The sequence below is a fragment of the Scyliorhinus torazame genome, chromosome 17 (genome assembly GCF_047496885.1).
Source record: "Scyliorhinus torazame isolate Kashiwa2021f chromosome 17, sScyTor2.1, whole genome shotgun sequence".
NCBI lineage: Eukaryota > Metazoa > Chordata > Chondrichthyes > Carcharhiniformes > Scyliorhinidae > Scyliorhinus > Scyliorhinus torazame.
Genome location: NC_092723.1, coordinates 60,498,115 through 60,517,624, shown reverse-complemented (window position 1 = coordinate 60,517,624; position 19,510 = coordinate 60,498,115). Strand labels below are relative to the sequence as shown.

Genomic DNA, 19,510 nt, shown 5'->3' with positions numbered 1-19,510 from the left:
AATCTGCTCGCAGCCTTTTTGAAAGCCGCAGCAGCGGCATTGTTTTTAAAAATATATATATTTTATTCAGGTTTTTCGATCAACCAAGAATTTTTCCATTTTTACAACTTTGTAACAATATATACATTGATCGTTTTTAAAATAATATATTAACTAACGGCAAGTGCCAACACAAATAAAAAGAAAAACGAAAAGAAATAGTAACATTGAGAAGATAACTATGAACAACAAATATGTAACAACACACAAAAAAACCCCAAATACCCGAATGCACCCTCCCCCCTGGGTTGCTGCTGTTGTCGTTCCTATTTTCCCTTATCGCTCTGCGAGATAGTCGAGGAACGGTTGCCACCGCCTGGTGAACCCCTGAGCCGAACCTCTTAGTGCGTATTTTATCCGCTCCAATTTTATAAACCCTGCCATATCGTTTATCCAGGCCTCCACGCCCGGGGGTTTAGCTTCTTTCCACATAAGTAGGATCCTTCGCCGGGCTACTAGGGACGCAAAGGCCAGAACATCGGCCTCTCTCGCCTCCTGCACTCCCGGCTCATCTGCAACCCCGAATATAGCCAACCTCCAGTTTGGTTCGACCCGGACCCCCACCACCTTTGAAATCACTTTTGCCACACCCACCCAGAACACGTGCAATACCGGGCATGACCAAAACATGTGGGTGTGGTTCGCAGGGCTTCCCGCGCACCTCCCGCACCTATTCTCCACCCCAAAAAACCTGCTCAATCTTGCTCCCGTCATATGCGCCCTGTGTAGTACCTTGAATTGGATCAGGCTGAGCCTGGCACACGAGGACGAGGAATTTACCCTACTTAGGGCATCTGCCCACAGCCCTTCCTCAATCTCTTCCCCCAGCTCCTCCTCCCATTTTCCTTTCAGTTCCTCTATCATCGTCTCCCCCTCGTCTCTCATTTCCCTGTATATATCGGACACCTTACCATCACCCACCCATGCCCCCAAAATCACTCTGTCCTGAATCCCTTGCGCCGGGAGCTGCGGAAATTCCCTCATCTGTTGCCTCACAAATGCCCTCACTTGCATATAACGAAATGCATTCCCAGGTGGCAACCCGTATTTTTCTGTCAGTGCTCCCAGACTCGCGAACGTCCCGTCCAAGAACAAATTCTTCAGTTGCACAATTCCTGCTCGCTGCCAAGATTGAAATCCCCCGTCTATCCTTCCCGGGACGAACCTGTGGTTGATCCTTATCGGGGACCACACTGAGGCCCCCATCACTCCCCTCTGTCATCTCCACTGCCCCCAAATCTTCAGAGTCGCCACCACCACTGGGTTTGTGCTGTACCTTTTCGGGGAGAACGGCAGCGGCGCCGTTGCCAGTGCTTTTAAGCTAGTTCCCCTACAGGACGCCATCTCAAGCCTTTTCCACGCCGCTCCTTCTTCTTCCCTCATCCACTTACATATAATAGACACGTTAGCGGCCCAATAATAATCACTCAGACTCGGCAGTGCCAATCCCCCTCTATCTCTACTGCGCTGCAGGAGCCCTCTCTTTACCCTTGGGGTCTTTCCGGCCCACACAAAGCTCATGATGCTCCTGTCCACCTTCTTTAAAAAGGTCTTTGTAATCAGTATGGGGAGGCACTGAAACACAAAAAGAAACCTCGGGAGGACCACCATTTTAACCGCCTGCACCCTGCTCGCCAATGACAGGGGCACCATATCCCACCTCTTAAAGTCCTCCTCCATCTGCACTACCAGTCGTGTCAAGTTAAGCTTATGCAAGGTTCCCCAGTCCCTGGCCACCTCGATCCCTAAATACCGGAAATCTCGTGTTACCCTCCTCAGCGGCAGCTCGTCTATTCCCCTGCCCTGTTCCCCGGGGTGCATCACAAACAGTTCACTCTTCCCCATATTCAGTTTGTATCCTGAAAACTCTCCAAACTCCCTGAGTGTCTGCATTATCTCAGGCATCCCTTCCACTGGGTCCGCGACATATAACAGCAGATCATCCGCGTATAATGACACCCGATGTTCTTCTCCTCCTCTAAGTACCCCTCTCCACTTCCTAGAGCACCTCAGCGCTATGGCCAATGGCTCAATTGCCAACGCAAACAGTAACGGGGACAGGGGGCACCCATGTCTTGTGCCCCTATATAGTCGGATGTAGTCGGATCGTTGCCTGTTCGTAATCACACTTGCCACCGGGGCCCCTTATAGGAGCCGAACCCATCTAATGAACCCCTCTCCAAATCCAAATCTCTTCAGTACCTCCCACAAATAGTCCCACTCCACTCTATCAAATGCCTTCTCTGCATCCATAGCCACCACTATCTCCGCCTCCCCCTCCGGTGGGGGCATCATCATCACCCCCAACAACCTCCGTATATTGGTATTCAATTGCCTCCCTTTAACAAATCCTGTTTGGTCACCATATACCACCCCAGGGACACAGTCCTCTATCCTTGTCGCCATCACTTTGGCCAATAACCTGGCATCTACGTTCAGGAGGGAGATGGGCCTGTATGACCCGCACTGCAGCGGGTCTTTGTCTCTTTTCAGGATCAGCGATATCGTCGCCTCCGACATCGTCGGGGGTAGTGTCCCCCTTTCCTTAGCCTCATTGAAGGTTCTCGTCAAGAGTGGGGCCAGCAGGTCCACATATTTCCTATAGAATTCCACCGGGAACCCATCTGGTCCTGGGGCCTTCCCTGCCTGCATGTTCCCGATTCCTTTTACCACCTCCTCTACCTCAATCTGCGCTCCCAGTCCTGTCCTCTCCTGCTCCTCAACCTTCGGGAACTCCAACTGGTCTAGGAAATGCATCATTCCCTCTTTCCCTTCCGGGGGTTGGGCCTTATACAACCTCTCGTAGAATACCTTAAATACCCCGTTCACCCTCTCCGCTCTCTGTTCCATCCTTCCCTCCTCGTCTCTAACTCCTCCGATCTCTCTTGCCGCCCCCCTCTTCCTAAGTTGTTGGGCCAGCAGTCGGCTCGCCTTCTCTCCGTATTCATACTGTACTCCCTGTGCCTTCCTCCACTGCGTCTCCGCCTTACCCGTGGTCAACAAGTCAAAGTCCGTGTGTAGTCTCCGTCTTTCCCTGTGTAGCCCTTCGTCCGGAGCCTCCGCATATTGCCTATCCACCCTCAGAATCTCCCCAATCAGTCTCTCCCTTTCTTTACCCTCTTGTCTCCCCTTCTGGGCCCTTATGGAAATCAGCTCCCCTCTCACCACAGCCTTCAGCGCCTCCCAGACTACTCCCACCTGGACCTCTCCGTCATCATTGACCTCTAGGTATCTTTCAATACAGCCCCTCACCCTTCCACATACCCCCTTGTCCGCCAACAGTCCCATGTCCAATCTCCAAAATGGGCGTTGCTCCTTTTCCTCCCCTAGTTCCAGATCTACCCAATGTGGGGCATGATCTGAAATGGCTATAGCCGAGTACTCCGCTCCTGCCACCTTCGGGATCAGCACCCTTCCCAGGACAAAGAAATCTATCTGGGAGTACACTCTATGAACGTGGGAGAAGAAGGAAAACTCTTTACTCCTCGGTCTAGTAAATCTCCAGGGATCCACTCCTCCCATCTGCTCCATAAAGCCCTTAAGCACCTTGGCCGCTGCCGGCCTCCTCCCGGTCCTAGATCTGGACTGGTCCAGCCCTGGGTCCAGCACCGTGTTGAAGTACCCCCCCCATTACCAACTTTCTCATCTCCAGGTCCGGGATGCGCCCCAACATACGCTTCATAAAGTTCGCATCATCCCAGTTCCGGGCATATATGTTCACCAGCACCACCGCTTCACCTTACAATCTGCCACTCACCATCACGTACCTACCCCCACTGTCCGCCACTATGGTCTTTGCCTCAAACGATACCCGTTTCCCCACCAATATTGCCACCCCTCTTTTTCGCATCCAAGCCCGAGTGGAATACCTGTCCCACCCATCCTTTTCTTAATCTGACCTGATCCGCCAGTTTCAGGTGCGTCTCCTGAAGCATAACCACGTCTGCCTTTAGCTTCTTTAGCTGCGCAAATACCCTTGCCCTCTTAATCGGCCCATTCAACCCTCTCACGTTCCACGTGATCAACCGGGTTGGGGGGCTCTTTACCCCCCCCCCTCGTCGACTAGCCATCCCCTTTTTTAAACCAGCTCCTCACCCGGTTCCCACGCTACCTCTTGTCCCCCAGACAGCACCCTCCCGTCCCGACCATCCCATCCCGTAACAGCTCCCACTTCCCCTTATCAGCAGCAACCCAGTTAATCCCCCCCCCCCCGCTAGATCCCGCTCTAGCTCGATTGCACCCCCCATATTGCTTCCCGGAGTCAGCAAACTCTGGCTGACCTCGGCTTCCCCCGTTTATCCTTAGCCTCCCTGCGTGTGAGGCCCCCTCGTTCCTACGCCCCCTTTTCCCGCCACACTTTCCATATCGCGGGAACAGAGCCCGCGCTTCCCTCTCAGCCCCGCCCCTAATGGCGCAGCTCCCTCTCTCCTTCCCCATCCCCTTCCCCACCGGCGCCCACATTTCTTCGTGTCCCCCTCCTTCGAGGGGAAAAAATTCCCCCATCTGATTTACAATTTCTTGCCACCACCTCACTACTTCATTCCAAACATCCTTTCCCAAATCTAGTCCAACTTCTCCTCTTGAATGAATGTCCACGCCTCCTCTGCCGTCTCAAAGTAGTGGTGTTTGCCCTGGTGTGTAACCCACAGTCTTGCCGGCTGCAACATTCCGAATTTCACTTTCTTCCAGTGGAGCACCGCCTTGGCCCGATTGAAACTCTCCCTCCTTCTCGCCACCTCCGCACTCCAATCTTGGTAGACGCGGATCACCGCATTCTCCCATCTGCTGCTCCGTGTCATCTTAGCCCATCTCAGGACCATCTCCCTGTCCTTGTAGCGGTGGAATCTCACCACTATTGCTCGCGGTGTTTCCCCTGCCTTTGGTCTTCTCACGAGGATCCGGTACGCTCCCTCCACTTCCAGGGGGCCCGTCGGGGCCTCAGCTCCCATTAAGGTATGGAGCATCACGCTCACGTACGCCCCAACGTCCGCTCCCTCTGCCCCTTCGGGAAGACCCAAAATCCCTAAGTTCTTCCTCCTCGAGCCATTTTCCAGGGCTTCCAATCTCTCCATACACCTTGTGTAGCGCCTCGTGCGTCTCCATCTTCACCACCAAGCCCTGTATCTCGTCCTCATTTTCGGCAGCTTTTGCCTTCACTCCACGGAGCTCCATCTCTTGGGTCTTTTGCGTCTCCTTCAGCCCCTCAATCGCCTGCAGCATCGGCACCAGCACCTCCTTCTTGAGCTCCTCCACACATCGCCGGAGGAACTCCTGCTGTTCCAGGCCCCATACCAACTGGGCTCCCTCAGCCGTCATCTTGCTTCTCCCTTCCCTCCTCTGCCACTGCTCCAGAGGATCCTCCACAATCTGGGCACTACTATCACTTCTTTTCATCCACACCCAGGGGGACTCCTTCCTATGTCGCCTCACACTGGGTTTAGCCTTTGAAAATTTCCGTTGGGGCTCCCGATAAGAGCCCAAACGTCCGTTGAAACGGGAGGTGCCGAATCGTGCGACTTAGCTAGTCATCGCCGCACCCGGAAGTCCCAGCAGCGGCATTGTTAAAAGCCGGCTGCAAAAGGTTGGGGAAGAATGATGTGATTGGTTGCTTTCTGAACTTTGATGCTGATCCAAAAATGGTGAGTGATCCAACGATGGTTTCACCGCAGCTCTAACTTCTACCAAGAGATGTTAACTTTTTTAATCTTGATTTCTAAACATTCCAAAACAAAGTGCCTGCAGGTCGTATTTGGAAGCTTTATCAATTCATTGATTTTTAAGTGTCTTATTTTTTTTTTACATTTTTAATTGTAATGTTCAGGTGAAATGTGGTGAACCTCCAATTTCTAGAGGATGAAAACATTTTCAGTTTCTGCATCTTTTTCCTGTTAAACTTTATCAAATAAAAACCCCACCTGAACTTGTAAAAAAAAAAAAAAGCCGGATGCTGCGGCTGTTGCCCGCGAAATTTGCGCACTCGGAGATGCAGAAGATTAAAAACAAAATTCTATGTAATCTTCCTGCCTGAAGGGAGGCAAAGAGCAGATCACGCCCCCCCGAACATTGACATCGCGTGCTTTGGCCGCGATTGCGATTCCTCCATTTTGTCAGCAGCAAACAAGGTAAGAGAAAATGGTGGATCACGAAGATCGGCCGGGTTGGGCCCCGAAGGTTGGCTGGTTGGTAAAAATGGGTCCCTGGAAAAAAAGTTTGAAAAACACTGCAATAGAGGGTATCCTCAACATGAAGATGGGACTTTCTCTCCACAAAGGCAGTGCAGCTGTCACTCCTACTGGTACTGCCATGGACAGATTCATCTGGCACAGGTAGATTGGTGATGACAGCGTCAGGTGTACCTTTCCTTCTTGTTGGTTAATGGGGTGTGGTCTGACTCTTGCAGACTCCTTAACTGTCTGGTGTTAAATCACTAAAGATCATGGTGATCTTGGAGGGGAAAAAGTAGCTTAACTTTAACTCTTACTCCAGCTGATTTCTGCAGGGCAGAATGATTGAGATTAAATTTGAGTTAAACAGTGGCAACAGAAAAAGCGCAAACATGTTCTTGCCTGATAACAGAATGAAGTTGGTCCTAAGGGACAATGAAAAATTGAATGATAGATAGATTACTGCAGGAACTGTGAAATGGAATTGAGGTGATATATGGTTTTTATGAAAATCCCATTATTAGTGCCTTAGGACACGAGTGTATGGTGACCTGCTGAACCGATCCACCCGCAGAGGACTCCTTTGAAATTACAATTGTACAGAACTGCAATTAAGGAAATATTTTGTCATTCATATTTTTAAATCTGCTTGGAAAAACATTGCTGAAAGCTGATTTAAAATATGCCAATTATGTTAAGAGTTAAACTCGTCATTCAATTCTGAAATTTTAAAATTATTAAATATTATTTAATCTATTGCGTTCCATTTCACAATCTTTGTTGTTCCGTTTAATAATATAACTTCACGGTAAATAGAGATTTGAATCATAGTCAGCATTTTGACATGTCAATGACACATATAATGTGAGTTTATCATTTTTTACTCACCTGTATAAATGTTCTGATCTAATAAAAGAGAGGCTGAGAGTTTGACCTCTGGCCAGGAGTTGTTAGCTTTATTACTGATTATTTTGGGTGAAGGTGACCTGTGAACTGATTTTATGCAGCTGGAATTCAGTAATAGCTGTTCTGGCTAGAATCAAAATCTTGTTTGAATGAAGGAACTGTGGTGTTGGGTGTTCTAACACACAGAAGAGCCAACACAGTTGCATATGGTACAACACTTGTTTATTTAAACTCACTATTTACAACTTGGTCTTTGCACTCTGCACGTGGGGGGCTCCCTGCTTGTGGTGTTTCAACAGCTCTTTCTGTTCCCTTCTCCCCAGACCTACTGACCTCCAGGTGTCGTGCTCGTGCTTTTTATGTGGTTGGTGTTCTTGTCTGTGATTGGTTGTGGTGTTGTGTACTCTGATTTGCCTGTTAGTGTGTCCATCATGATGTGTGTGTTTGAATATCATGACATCCCCCCTTTTTACAAAGATATGTGCCTACGTGGTAATAAATATGATCGTGACGTGAGTGCATCTAAGAGTGTGTGTGTGTCGTGTGCAGCATGTGTCTATGACGGAACTATGTACATGGGGCGATGTCGAGTGCGTCACATGAATCCAGTTGTACCATAACATAACAGAAATGCGAACGAGAGAAGAAGAAAAAAAATTTTGAACAGTTGTCCAGTCAGACGACATCTGGAACGATAAACAACAACAGGTTATCATGTAAAATTGTCCAACTTATTAAACATATGAACTGTATTATAAGTCCATTCTAATGGGTTTGCGACGAATTCGGGTTGACCGCCTTAAGGGTGGATCAAGAACCACCGGCTGCTGTGCAGGCATGGCCATGGGTGGCGATGGAAAGGGCGTGATGTGCGGCAGCTCCACAAAGTCATCCTCGGAAGCCTGTTGAGGATCTGGCGTGTTGTGTGGCTGTGAACGTGGAAGTCGGCGAAGGGCGCGCCGATTGCGGCGACGCACGGAACCATCCGGCATGCGAACCAGGAACGAGCGGGGAGCCACTTGTCGGAGGACTTCGGCCGGTGCTGACCAGCCACCATACGGTTGATGGACGCGTACTTTGTCTCCGGAGGACAGGGGGGGCAGGTCCGTCGCTCGTGTGTCGTACCGACCTTTCTGGCGATCACGCTGCAGTTGCATGTCCCGAAGAACCGCCTCATGGTCTGTTGTCGGTGCCAGGACGGAAGGTACCGTCGTCCTGAGGGAGCGACCCATTAGTAGCTGCGCTGGCGAGAGGCCCGTGGATAACGGGGCCGATCGATAGGCCAGCAAGGCAAGGTTAAAGTCCGATCCGGCATCAGCCGCCTTGCACAGGAGCCGCTTTGCGATGTGGACACCCTTTTCAGCCTTCCCGTTCGATTGTGGATGCAGAGGGCTGGATGTCACATGAGTGAAACCATATGCTGCGGCAAAGGACGACCATTCACGGCTGGCAAAACAAGGTCCATTGTCTGACATGACAGTCCTTGGAATGCCATGGCGAGCAAACGTTTCCTTGCAGGCCCCAATGACTGCGGACGACGTCAGATCATGGAGAGGCATGACTTCCGGGTAGTTTGAGAAGTAGTCTATAATAACAATGTAATCTCTGCCGAGCGCGTGAAATAGGTCAACACCCACCTTCGCCCAGGGGGACGTCACCATCTCGTGTGGTAGAAGTGTTTCCGGAGGTTGCGCCGGCTGAAACCTCTGACAGGTTGTGCAGTTGAGCACCATGTTGGCTATGTCTTCATTAATACCCGGCCAATATACCGCCTCCCGGGCCCTTCGTCTGCATTTTTCGACACCCAAGTGGCCTTCGTGTAGTTGACGAAGAATCATCTGGCGCACACTGTGTGGAATGACGATCCTATGCGATTTCATAAGGACCCCGTCTATATTGGTGAGATCATCTCGCACATTGTAAAACTGGGGGCACTGCCCTTTTAGCCACCCTTCCGTCATGTGGCGCATCACTCGCTGCAGCAGAGGGTCAGTCGCCGTCTCTGCGCGTATGTGGGCCAGACAAGGATCATCAGCTGGCATATTTGCTGCTGTCAGAGTCACGTGTGCCTCAATTTGACGCACGAACCCCTCCGCATCTGGTGGTGTGCTCACTGCTCGGGAAAGAGTGTCCGCCACTATGAGTTCCTTCCCCGGAGTGTAGATCAGTTCAAAATCGTACCTCCTGAGTTTGAGTAAGATGCGCTGGAGGCGAGGAGTCATGTCGTTCAGGTCTTTGTTAATGATGTTGACCAGGGGGCGGTGGTCAGTTTCGACCGTGAATCGTGGCAGGCCATACACATAGTCGTGGAACTTGTCCAGTCCAGTTAACAAGCCCAGGCATTCTTTTTCGATTTGCGCATAGCGCTGTTCGGTAGGGGTCATGGCTCGTGAGGCATACGCAACCGGGGCCCATGATGACGTGCTGTCTTTTTGCAGGAGTACCGCTCCAATACCAGATTGGCTGGCGTCTGTTGAGATCTTTGTAGGGCGAGTCGCGTCAAAGAAGGCCAGCACTGGTGCCGTGACCAGTTTGTGCTTGAGCTCCTCCCATTCCTGCTGATGCGACTGGTGCCAGTTGAATTCCGTCGATTTTTTTACGAGATGGCGCATGTTTGTTGTATGAGAAGCCAGGTTGGGAATGAACTTCCCAAGGAAGTTGACCATGCCCAGGAATCTTAAGACAGCCTTCTTGTCAGCCGGTCGTGGCATGGCTGTGATGGCGCTAACCTTGTCTGCATCGGGACGGACCCCGGACCTTGAGATGTGGTCCCCGAGGAATTTCAGCTCCGTCTGGCCGAAAGCACACTTCGCACGGTTGAGACGCAGGCCATTTTGCCGTATGCGGGTGAAGACACGTCGAAGACGATGCATGTGTTCCTGCGGAGTGGTGGACCAAATGATGATATCGTCCACATATACACGTACCCCTTCGATGCCTTCCATCATCTGTTCCATAATGCGGTGGAATACTTCAGATGCCGAAATGATGCCGAATGGCATCCGGTTGTAGCAGAATCTGCCAAAAGGGGTGTTGAATGTGCATAGTCTTCGGCTGGCCGGGTCCAGTTGGATCTGCCAGAATCCTTTGGACGCATCCAATTTAGTGAATATGTTGGCTCGCGCCATCTCGCTGGTGAGGTCTTCTCGTTTTGGGATGGGATAGTGTTCCCGCATGATGTTGTTGTTCAGATCTTTTGGATCTATACATATACGGAGCTCGCCAGAGGGCTTCTTTACACAGACCATGGAGCTGACCCATGGCGTGGGCTCCGTGACCTTGGATAGGACCCCTTGGTCCTGAAGAATCTGCAGTTGTGCCTTGAGGCGGTCTTTGAGAGGCGCAGGAACCCTGCGAGGTGCGTGAACGACAGGGATGGCGTCCGGTCTGAGTCGAATCTTGTACGTGTGTGGCAATGTCCCCATGCCTTCAAAAACCTCCTGGTTGTGAGCGAGGAGGGAATGGAGATTCGCGTGGAACTCAGCATCCGGGAAGTCGGATATCTCATCTGGAGAGAGAGACATGATGCGCTGTACCAGGTGAAGGACCTTACACGCTTGTGCGCCCAGTAACGAGTCCTTTGATGAGCCCACAACTTCGAAGGGGAGTGTGGCCGTGTACCCCTTGTGAGTCACCTGTAGCTGGCAAGATCCTACGGACGGGATAACGTTCCCGTTATAGTCAACCATCTTAAGCCGGGATGGTGTGATGAGTGGTTTGACCTTCATGGCCTGGACTGCAGAGTAAGCAATCAGGTTGGCGGATGCGCCGGTGTCCAGACGGAAGGCGACGCGCGATCGGTTGACCGTCAGGGTGGCACACCACTCATCGTCTGGATTGATGGCATTGACCTTGTTGACATCAATGACGGCAACTCTGAAGTCATCCTGGTCATCTGCATCACTTAACTGGAAGTCTTGATGCGTGGGCTGGACGGTCCTGACTCGTGTGCGAGGTTGTCGAGGATGCGCCGGATCCATGGGTTGAGCCGCACGACAGCGGGCTGCGTAGTGGCCTATCATGGCACATCTGTTGCACTGTTGGTATTTTGCAGGACATTGCCCTTTTAAGTGTAGACCTCCACACTTGCTGCACGTCATGACGTCACGGCGTTCGTTGCGCCACTGCGCATGCGCAGTGCGATCTTGCGGTGGGCGCGCCTGCGCAGTGCGTCCCTCGTTGTGGCCGTTATTCTTGGCGCGCACCTGCGCGGGAGACCGCGAAAAGCGCGGGAAGCGGCCGCTGTCGTCCGGGCCGTGGGGCGGGAAGAAATCGACGGCCTGGATGCGTTCAACGTCGTGGGCGGCCTGGCTTGCCGATTCGACGGCTGGGGACCCCCTCCGTGCCAACTCGGACGCCTGGAATCGGGCAAAACGGCAGGTCGCATTTTCATGGAGGACACAGGCTTCCACAGCAGACGCTAAGGTGAGGCTCTTTATTTTAAGAAGCTGCTGGCGTAGGCCACTGGAGGCAACGCCAAAAACAATCTGGTCCCTGATCATGGACTCTGTGGTGGTGCCGTAACCGCAGGACTGCGCTAGAATCCGGAGGTGCGTCAAAAAGGGTTGAAAAAGCTCCTCCTTACCTTGCAGGCGTTGCTGAAAGATGTATCTTTCGAAAGTTTCGTTTACTTCAGTTTGAAAGTGCTGGTCCATTTTGAGGATGACCGTGTCATATTTGGCCTGGTTTTCGCCTTCCTCGAACACCAGTGAATTAAAGACATCATTTGGGTGGGGGCCTGCGTAGAAGAGGAGCATTGCAATCTTCGAATCATCCGAGACATTCTGTTTTTCGGTGGCACGGATGTACAGGTCAAATCGCTGCCTGTAGAGCTTCCAGTTGGTGCCTAGGTTCCCCGTGACTTGCATCGGCTGCGGTTTGCCGGTGTGGTCCATGTCCAGAATGGCAGGTTGGTAGGCAGGTATCGATCCACTCCTGTACCATGTGGTGTTGGGTGTTCTAACACACAGAAGAGCCAACACAGTTGCATATGGTACAACACTTGTTTATTTAAACTCACTATTTACAACTTGGTCTTTGCACTCTGCACGTGGGGGGCTCCCTGCTTGTGGTGTTTCAACAGCTCTTTCTGTTCCCTTCTCCCCAGACCTACTGACCTCCAGGTGTCGTGCTCGTGCTTTTTATGTGGTTGGTGTTCTTGTCTGTGATTGGTTGTGGTGTTGTGTACTCTGATTTGCCTGTTAGTGTGTCCATCATGATGTGTGTGTTTGAATATCATGACAGGAACTATGAAATATAGTAGAAATATCCAAAAGACCCTTAAAAACAGAAATCTTCCCCAATGATATACATAAAAATCTGAACACATTTTTTCCAAAGAATTTGGATCAATTCAACAGTTACCTCCAGAGTCGTAAAAAAAAAATGTGCAAAGTTACCTTACCCTTGCTGCTCTCACAGCTGTTTCACTGCAGACTGGCTCATTAATATTCATTTTTTTGGAACATTTTGTAAGCATTTGGCCCATTGAGAATGTGATTGCAGTATTTAGATGAACTGATGTATAAACCAGTCTCTCTTGTATTGCTGTCTCAGAAGATTGAATGTCACTGGAATTGTTAGGTTTATGAAATAGTCAAGGGCATTGAGATTTGGATTTGAGCTGACTGCTGGAAGCAGCTAATAACAAAGTAGTAGCATTACTCTTCTGAGCAATGATAGTGTTGTGACTGACCTTCTGGGGCGCAGGCATTTGACTTTGCATTTGAAGTCTATTTTGTTATTCATATGCACCTGTATCTCATGTAGATCCAATATTTTCCTTCTCTGAATCTTTTTCTTATCCATATGGCAGATCTTTGCTCTTCTAAAGAAAGCTGACCCATCGTTTCTACGCTGTCTACCGTTGACCTTATAACTGGCTTGTGACATTTCTCACTTTTCCCCTCATTATTGTAACACTTCTACTCCTTCTATTTAATGATACTATAGTTGTTAGTATTGCTCAGAACAGGCTATCCCTTTCTTGCCCTAAACTGTAACTATTTTAAAATTTAAATATTTTATTGAATATTTTTGGTCAACCAACACAGTACATTGTGCATCCTTTACACAATATTATAACAACACAAATAACAATGACCTATTTTATAAACAGAAAATGAATAAATAATAAATAACAAAAATGAAAACTAACCCTAATTGGCAACTGCCTTATCACAAGTAACACTCTCCAAAAATATAATTTAACAGTCCAATATATAATTATCTGTAGCAATGACCTATACATATTATACAGTATATATTAACAACCCTGAGAGTCCTTCTGGTTCCTCCTCCCCCCCACCCCCCCCCCCCCCCCCCCCGATCCTGGGCTGCTGCTGCTGCCTTCTTTTTTCCATTCCATCTATCTTTCTGCGAGGTATTCGACGAACGGTTGCCACCGCCTGGTGAACCCTTGAGCCGACCCCTTTAGGACGAACTTAATCCGCTCTAGCTTTATAAACCCTGCCATGTCATTTATCCAGGTCACTACTTTTGAAAGCACCTTTGTCACCCCCGTCCAAAACCCCTGTAGTGCCGGGCATGACCAAAGCATATGGGTATGATTCGCTGGGCTTCTCGAGCACCTCGCACACCTATCCTCCACCCCAAAAAATTTACTGAGCCGTGCTCCAGTCATATGCGTCCTGTGTAATACCTTAAACTGAATCAGGCTTAGCCTGGCACACGAGGACGACGAGTTTACCCTGCTTAGGGCATCTGCCCACAGCCCCTCCTCGATCTCCTCCCCCAGCTCTTCTTCCCATTTCCCTTTTAGTTCATCTACCATAGTCTCCCCTTCGTCCCTCATTTCCCTATATATATCTGACACCTTACCATCCCCCACCCATGTCTTTGAGATCACTCTGTCCTGCACCTCTTGTGTCGGGAGCTGCGGGAATTCCCTCACCTGTTGCCTCGCAAAAGTCCTCAGTTGCATATACCTGAATGCATTCCCTTGGCGCAACCCATATTTCTCGGTCAGCGCTCCCAGACTCGCGAACTTCCCATCCACAAACAGATCTTTCAGTTGCGTTATTCCTGCTCTTTGCCACATTCCATATCCCCCATCCATTCCCCCCCCGGGCAAACCCATGGTTGTTTCTTATCGGGGACCCCCCCCAAGGCTCCAGTCTTTCCCCTATGCCGTCTCCACTGTCCCCAAATCTTCAGTGTAGCCACCACCACCGGGCTTGTGGTGTAGTTCCTCGGTGAGAACGGCAATGGGGCTGTCACCATAGCCTGTAGGCTAGTCCCCCTACAGGACGCACTCTCTAATCTCTTCCACGCCGCTCCTTCCTCCTCTCCCATCCACTTACTCACCATTGAAATATTAGCGGCCCAATAATACTCACTTAGGCTCGGTAGTGCCAGCCCCTCCTATCCCTGCTACGCTGTAAGAATCCCTTCCTCACTCTCGGGGTCTTCCCGGCCCACACAAAACCCATGATACTCTTCTCGATCCTTTTTAAAAAAGCCTTCGTGATCACCACCGGGAGGCACTGAAACACAAAGAGGAATCTCGGGAGCACCACCATCTTAACCGCCTGCACCCTCCCTGCCAGTGACAGGGATACCATATCCCATCTCTTGAAATCCTCCTCCATTTGTTCCACCAACCTCGTTAAATTTAACCTATGCAATGTGCCCCAATTCTTGGCTATCTGGATCCCCAGGTAACGAAAGTCCCTTGTTACCTTCCTCAACGGCAGGTCCTCTATTTCTCTACTCTGCTCCCCTGGATGCACCACAAGCAACTCACTTTTCCCCATGTTCAATTTATACCCTGAAAAATCCCCAAACTCCCCAAGTATCTGCATTATTTCTGGCATCCCCTCCGCCGGCTCTGCCACATATAGTAACAAATCGTCCGCATACAAAGATACCCGGTGTTCTTCTCCTCCTCTAAGTACTCCCCTCCTCTTCTTGGAACCCCTCAACGCTATTGCCAGGGGCTCAATCGCCAGTGCAAACAATAATGGGGACAGAGGGCATCCCTGCCTTGTCCCTCAATGGAGCCGAAAATATGCAGATCCCCGTCCATTCGTGACCACGCTCGCCATCGGGGCCCTATACAACAGCTGCACCCATCTAACATACCCCTCTCCAAAACCAAATCTCCTCAACACCTCCCACAAATAATCCCACTCCACTCTATCAAATGCTTTCTCGGCATCCATCGCCACTACTATCTCCGTTTCCCCCTCTGGTGGGGGCATCATCATTACCCCTAACAGCCTCCGTATATTCGTGTTCAGCTGTCTCCCCTTCACAAACCCAGTTTGGTCCTCGTGGACCACCCCCGGGACACATTCCTCTATTCTCATTGCCATTACCTTGGCCAGGATCTTGGCATCTACATTGAGGAGGGAAATAGGTCGATAGGACCCGCATTGTAGCGGGTCCTTTTCCTTCTTTAAGAGAAGCGATATCGTTGCTTCAGACATAGTCGGGGGCAGTTGTCCCCTTTCCTTTGCCTCATTAAAGGTCCTCGTCAATACCGGGGCGAGCAAGTCCACATATTTTCTATAGAATTCGACTGGGAATCCATCCGGTCCCGGGGCCTTTCTCGCCTGCATGCTCCTAATTCCTTTCACCACTTCTTCTACCTCGATCTGTGCTCCCAGTCCCACCCTTTCCTGCTCTTCCACCTTGGGAAATTCCAGCCGATCCAAAAAGCCCATCATTCTCTCCCTCCTATCCGGGGGTTGAACTTCATATAATTTTTTATAAAATGTCTTGAACACTCCATTCACTCTCTCCGCTCCCCGCTCCATCTCTCCTTCCTCATCCCTCACTCCCCCTATTTCCCTCACTGCTCCCCTTTTCCTCAATTGGTGTGCCAGCAACCTGCTCGCCTTCTCCCCATATTCGTACTGTACACCCTGTGCCTTCCTCCATTGTGCCTCTGCAGTGCCCGTAGTCAGCAAGTCAAATTCTACATGTAGCCTTTGCCTTTCCCTGTACAGTCCCTCCTCCGGTGCTTCCGCATATTGTCTGTCCACCCTCAAAAGTCCTTGCAGCAACCGCTCCCGTTCCTTACTCTCCTGCTTCCCTTTATGTGCCCTTATTGATATCAGCTCCCCTCTAACCACCGCCTTCAGCGCCTCCCAGACCACTCCCACCTGGACCTCCCCATTATCATTGAGTTCCAAGTACTTTTCAATGCACCCCCTCACCCTTAGACACACCCCCACATCTGCCATTAGTCCCATGTCCATTCTCCAGGGTGGGCGCCCTCCTGTTTCCTCCCCTATCTCCAAGTCCACCCAGTGTGGAGCGTGATCCGAAATGGCTATAGCCGTATACTCCGTTCCCCTCACCTTCGGGATCAACGCCCTTCCCAGCACAAAAAGTCTATTCGCGAGTAGACTTTATGGACATAGGTGAAAAACGAGAACTCCTTACTCCTAGGTCTGCTAAATCTCCACGGGTCTACACCTCCCATCTGCTCCATAAAATCTTTAAGTACCTTGGCTGCTGCCGGCCTCCTTCCAGTCCTGGACTTCGACCTATCCAGCCCTGGTTCCAACACCGTATTAAAATCTCCCCCCATTATCAGCTTTCCCATCACTAGGTCCAGAATGCATCCTAGCATCCGCCTCATAAAATTGGCATCATCCCAGTTCGGGGCATATACGTTTACCAAAACCACCGTCTCCCCCTGTAGTTTGCCACTCACCATCACGTATCTGCCCCCGTTATCCGCCACTATAGTCTTTGCCTCGAACATTACCCGCTTCCCCACTAATATAGCCACCCCCCTGTTTTTCGCATCTAGCCCCGAATGGAACACCTGCCCCACCCATCCTTTGCGTAGCCTAACCTGGTCTATCAGTTCCAGATGCGTTTCCTGTAACATAACCACATCTGCCTTAAGTTTCTTCAGGTGTGCGAGTACCCGTGCCCTCTTTATCGGCCCGTTCAGCCCTCTCACGTTCCACGTGATCAGCCGGGTTGGGGGGCTTCCTACCCCCCCCCTGTCGATTAGCCATCCCCTTTTTCCAGCTCCTCACCCGGTTCCCACGCAGCTGTATCTCCCCCAGGCGGTGCCCCCCCCGCCCATTCCCTCCCATACAGGTCCCCCCTCTCCCCAGCAGCAGCAACCCAGTAATTCCCCCCTCCCACCTCCCCCGCTAGATCCCCCGCTAGCGTAATTACTCCCCCCATGTTGCTCCCAGAAGTCAGCAAACTCTGGCCGACCTCGGCTTCCCCCCGTGACCTCTGCTCGCACCGTGCGACGTCCCCTCCTTCCTGCTTCTCTATTCCCGCCATGATTATCATAGCGCGGGAACCAAGCCCGCGCTTCTCCCTTGGCCCCGCCCCCAATGGCCAACGCCCCATCTCCTTCACCTCCCCTCCTCCCCCCATCACCACCTGTGGAAGAGAGAAAAGTTACCACATCGCAGGATTAGTACATAAAACTCCTCTTTTTAACCCCCCTCTTCGCCCCCCACATTCCCCCCACCACTTTGTTCAAACGTTCTTTTTAATAACCCGCTCATTCCAGTTTTTCTTCCACAATAAAAGTCCACGCTTCATCCGCCGTCTCAAAGTAGTGGTGCCTTCCTCGATATGTGACCCACAGTCTTGCCGGTTGCAGCATTCCAAATTTTATCTTCTTTTTATGAAGCACCGCCTTGGCCCGATTAAAGCTCGCCCTCCTTCTCGCCACCTCCGCACTCCAGTCTTGATAAACGCGGATCACCGCGTTCTCCCATTTACTGCTCCGAGTTTTCTTTGCCCATCTAAGGACCATTTCTCTATCCTTAAAACGGAGGAATCTCACCACTATGGCTCTGGGAATTTCTCCTGCTCTCGGTCCTCGCGCCATCACTCGGTATGCTCCCTCCACCTCCAACGGACCCGCCGGGGCCTCCGCTCCCATTAACGAGTGCAGCATCGTGCTCACATATGCCCCGACGTCCGCTCCCTCCGCACCTTCAGGAAGACCAAGAATCCTCAGGTTGTTCCTCCTTGCATTGTTCTCCAGTGCCTCCAACCTTTCCACACATCGTTTCTGATGTGCCTCATGCATCTCCGTCTTCACCACCAGGCCCTGAATGTCGTCCTCATTCTCGGCTGCCTTTGCCTTCACGACCCGAAGCTCCCGCTCCTGGGTCTTTTGTTCCTCCTTTAGCCCTTCGATCGCCTGTAGTATCGGGGCCAACAGCTCTTTCTTCATTTCCTTTTTGAGCTCTTCCACACAGCATTTCAAGAACTCTTGTTGTTCAGGGCCCCATGTTAAACTGCCACCTTCCGACGCCATCTTGGTTTTTGCTTGCCTTCCTTGCCGCTGTTCTAAAGGATCCACTGCAATCCGGCCACTTTCTCCTCCTTTTTCCATCCGTATCCAGGGGGGATTCCCTTCTGGTTTACCGCACAGTGTTTTTAGCCGTCAAAATTGCCGTTGGGGCTCCTATCAAGAGCCCAAAAGTCCGTTTCACCGGGAGCTGCCGAAACGTGCGACTCAGCTGGTCATCGCCGCACCCGGAAGTCCCTAAACTGTAACTTAAGTCGCCTTACTCTTTCCCTGTCCAGGAAAACTTCACTGTCTTGAAATCCAGATGTGGTTCACAGTATCAAATTCCAATTCATTATTTTCCAGCACCATAGGAATGTGGGATACCTTACCTCTCTTAATTCCCCTTCTCCCATCAGTAGTTCAGCTTTTAAAAGGTAGTATTAGTACCTTAATTTGATTACTTTCTCCACATTTGTCCAACCGTAACAGTGTCTGTGCATGTAATGGACTATTTCTTTTAGTTGCAAGTATATCATATTTACTTAAAATGAGTAATGTGCAATTTTAAAATAATATTAATTAGACCATGAGGCGTGTTAGAGTGCAACTAATTGAATCCTGGCTTTGGGAAGAGAGATGATGAAGGGAGGAGAAAGGTTACATGAAATCATAACATTGCATGGATTCCATTTTGCATCCATTTGATTTGCAATTGAGATTTTGTTTATTGATGAAAAACAGAATAAGGTGTCTTGTGGCAAAGACTTGCATGAAACATATTTCAGCTTCTCTGTACATTGACTTGTCCTTTGAGCTTCATGTAATTACTTTTTCTCAGGATTCCGATGTGAAGGAGACTCCAGAAAAGCTTGAGGAGCACGAGAATCCCTATGACCTTCTCCTGATTGCGGAAACAAAGAAGCAAACCACTTTTGATGTTTCTCAACATAATGCAGAAAGTACAGGTATTGTGTTGATGTCAAACACACAATATAGTATAATATATGTGTCACTTCTGAAATGCAGGAGGGCATTGGTTGGTTTGCTGAGAGTTGATGTGAGCCTGAAGATGGTGACTGAAAACTGGCTGTAAACCTTAATTCATTTTGTCGTTTCATTGTTCAAAAACTTTAACTGGCTATTCTCTTCATAA

The 19,510-nt window shown here is 50.3% G+C and overlaps 1 protein-coding gene across 6 annotated transcripts in view; it reads left to right on the top strand.

Annotated features, from left to right (window-relative positions):
• Positions 1-19,510, top strand: part of LOC140393897 (ankyrin repeat and SAM domain-containing protein 1A-like) — a 642,533-nt gene that overhangs the window by 223,650 nt on the left and 399,373 nt on the right. For all 6 annotated transcript variants that reach the window (XM_072480500.1, XM_072480502.1, XM_072480497.1 and 3 more), the window contains one exon: positions 19,196-19,322. In XM_072480500.1, the coding sequence (XP_072336601.1) occupies positions 19,196-19,322 (127 nt within the window). The remainder of the gene's footprint in view (positions 1-19,195; positions 19,323-19,510) is intronic.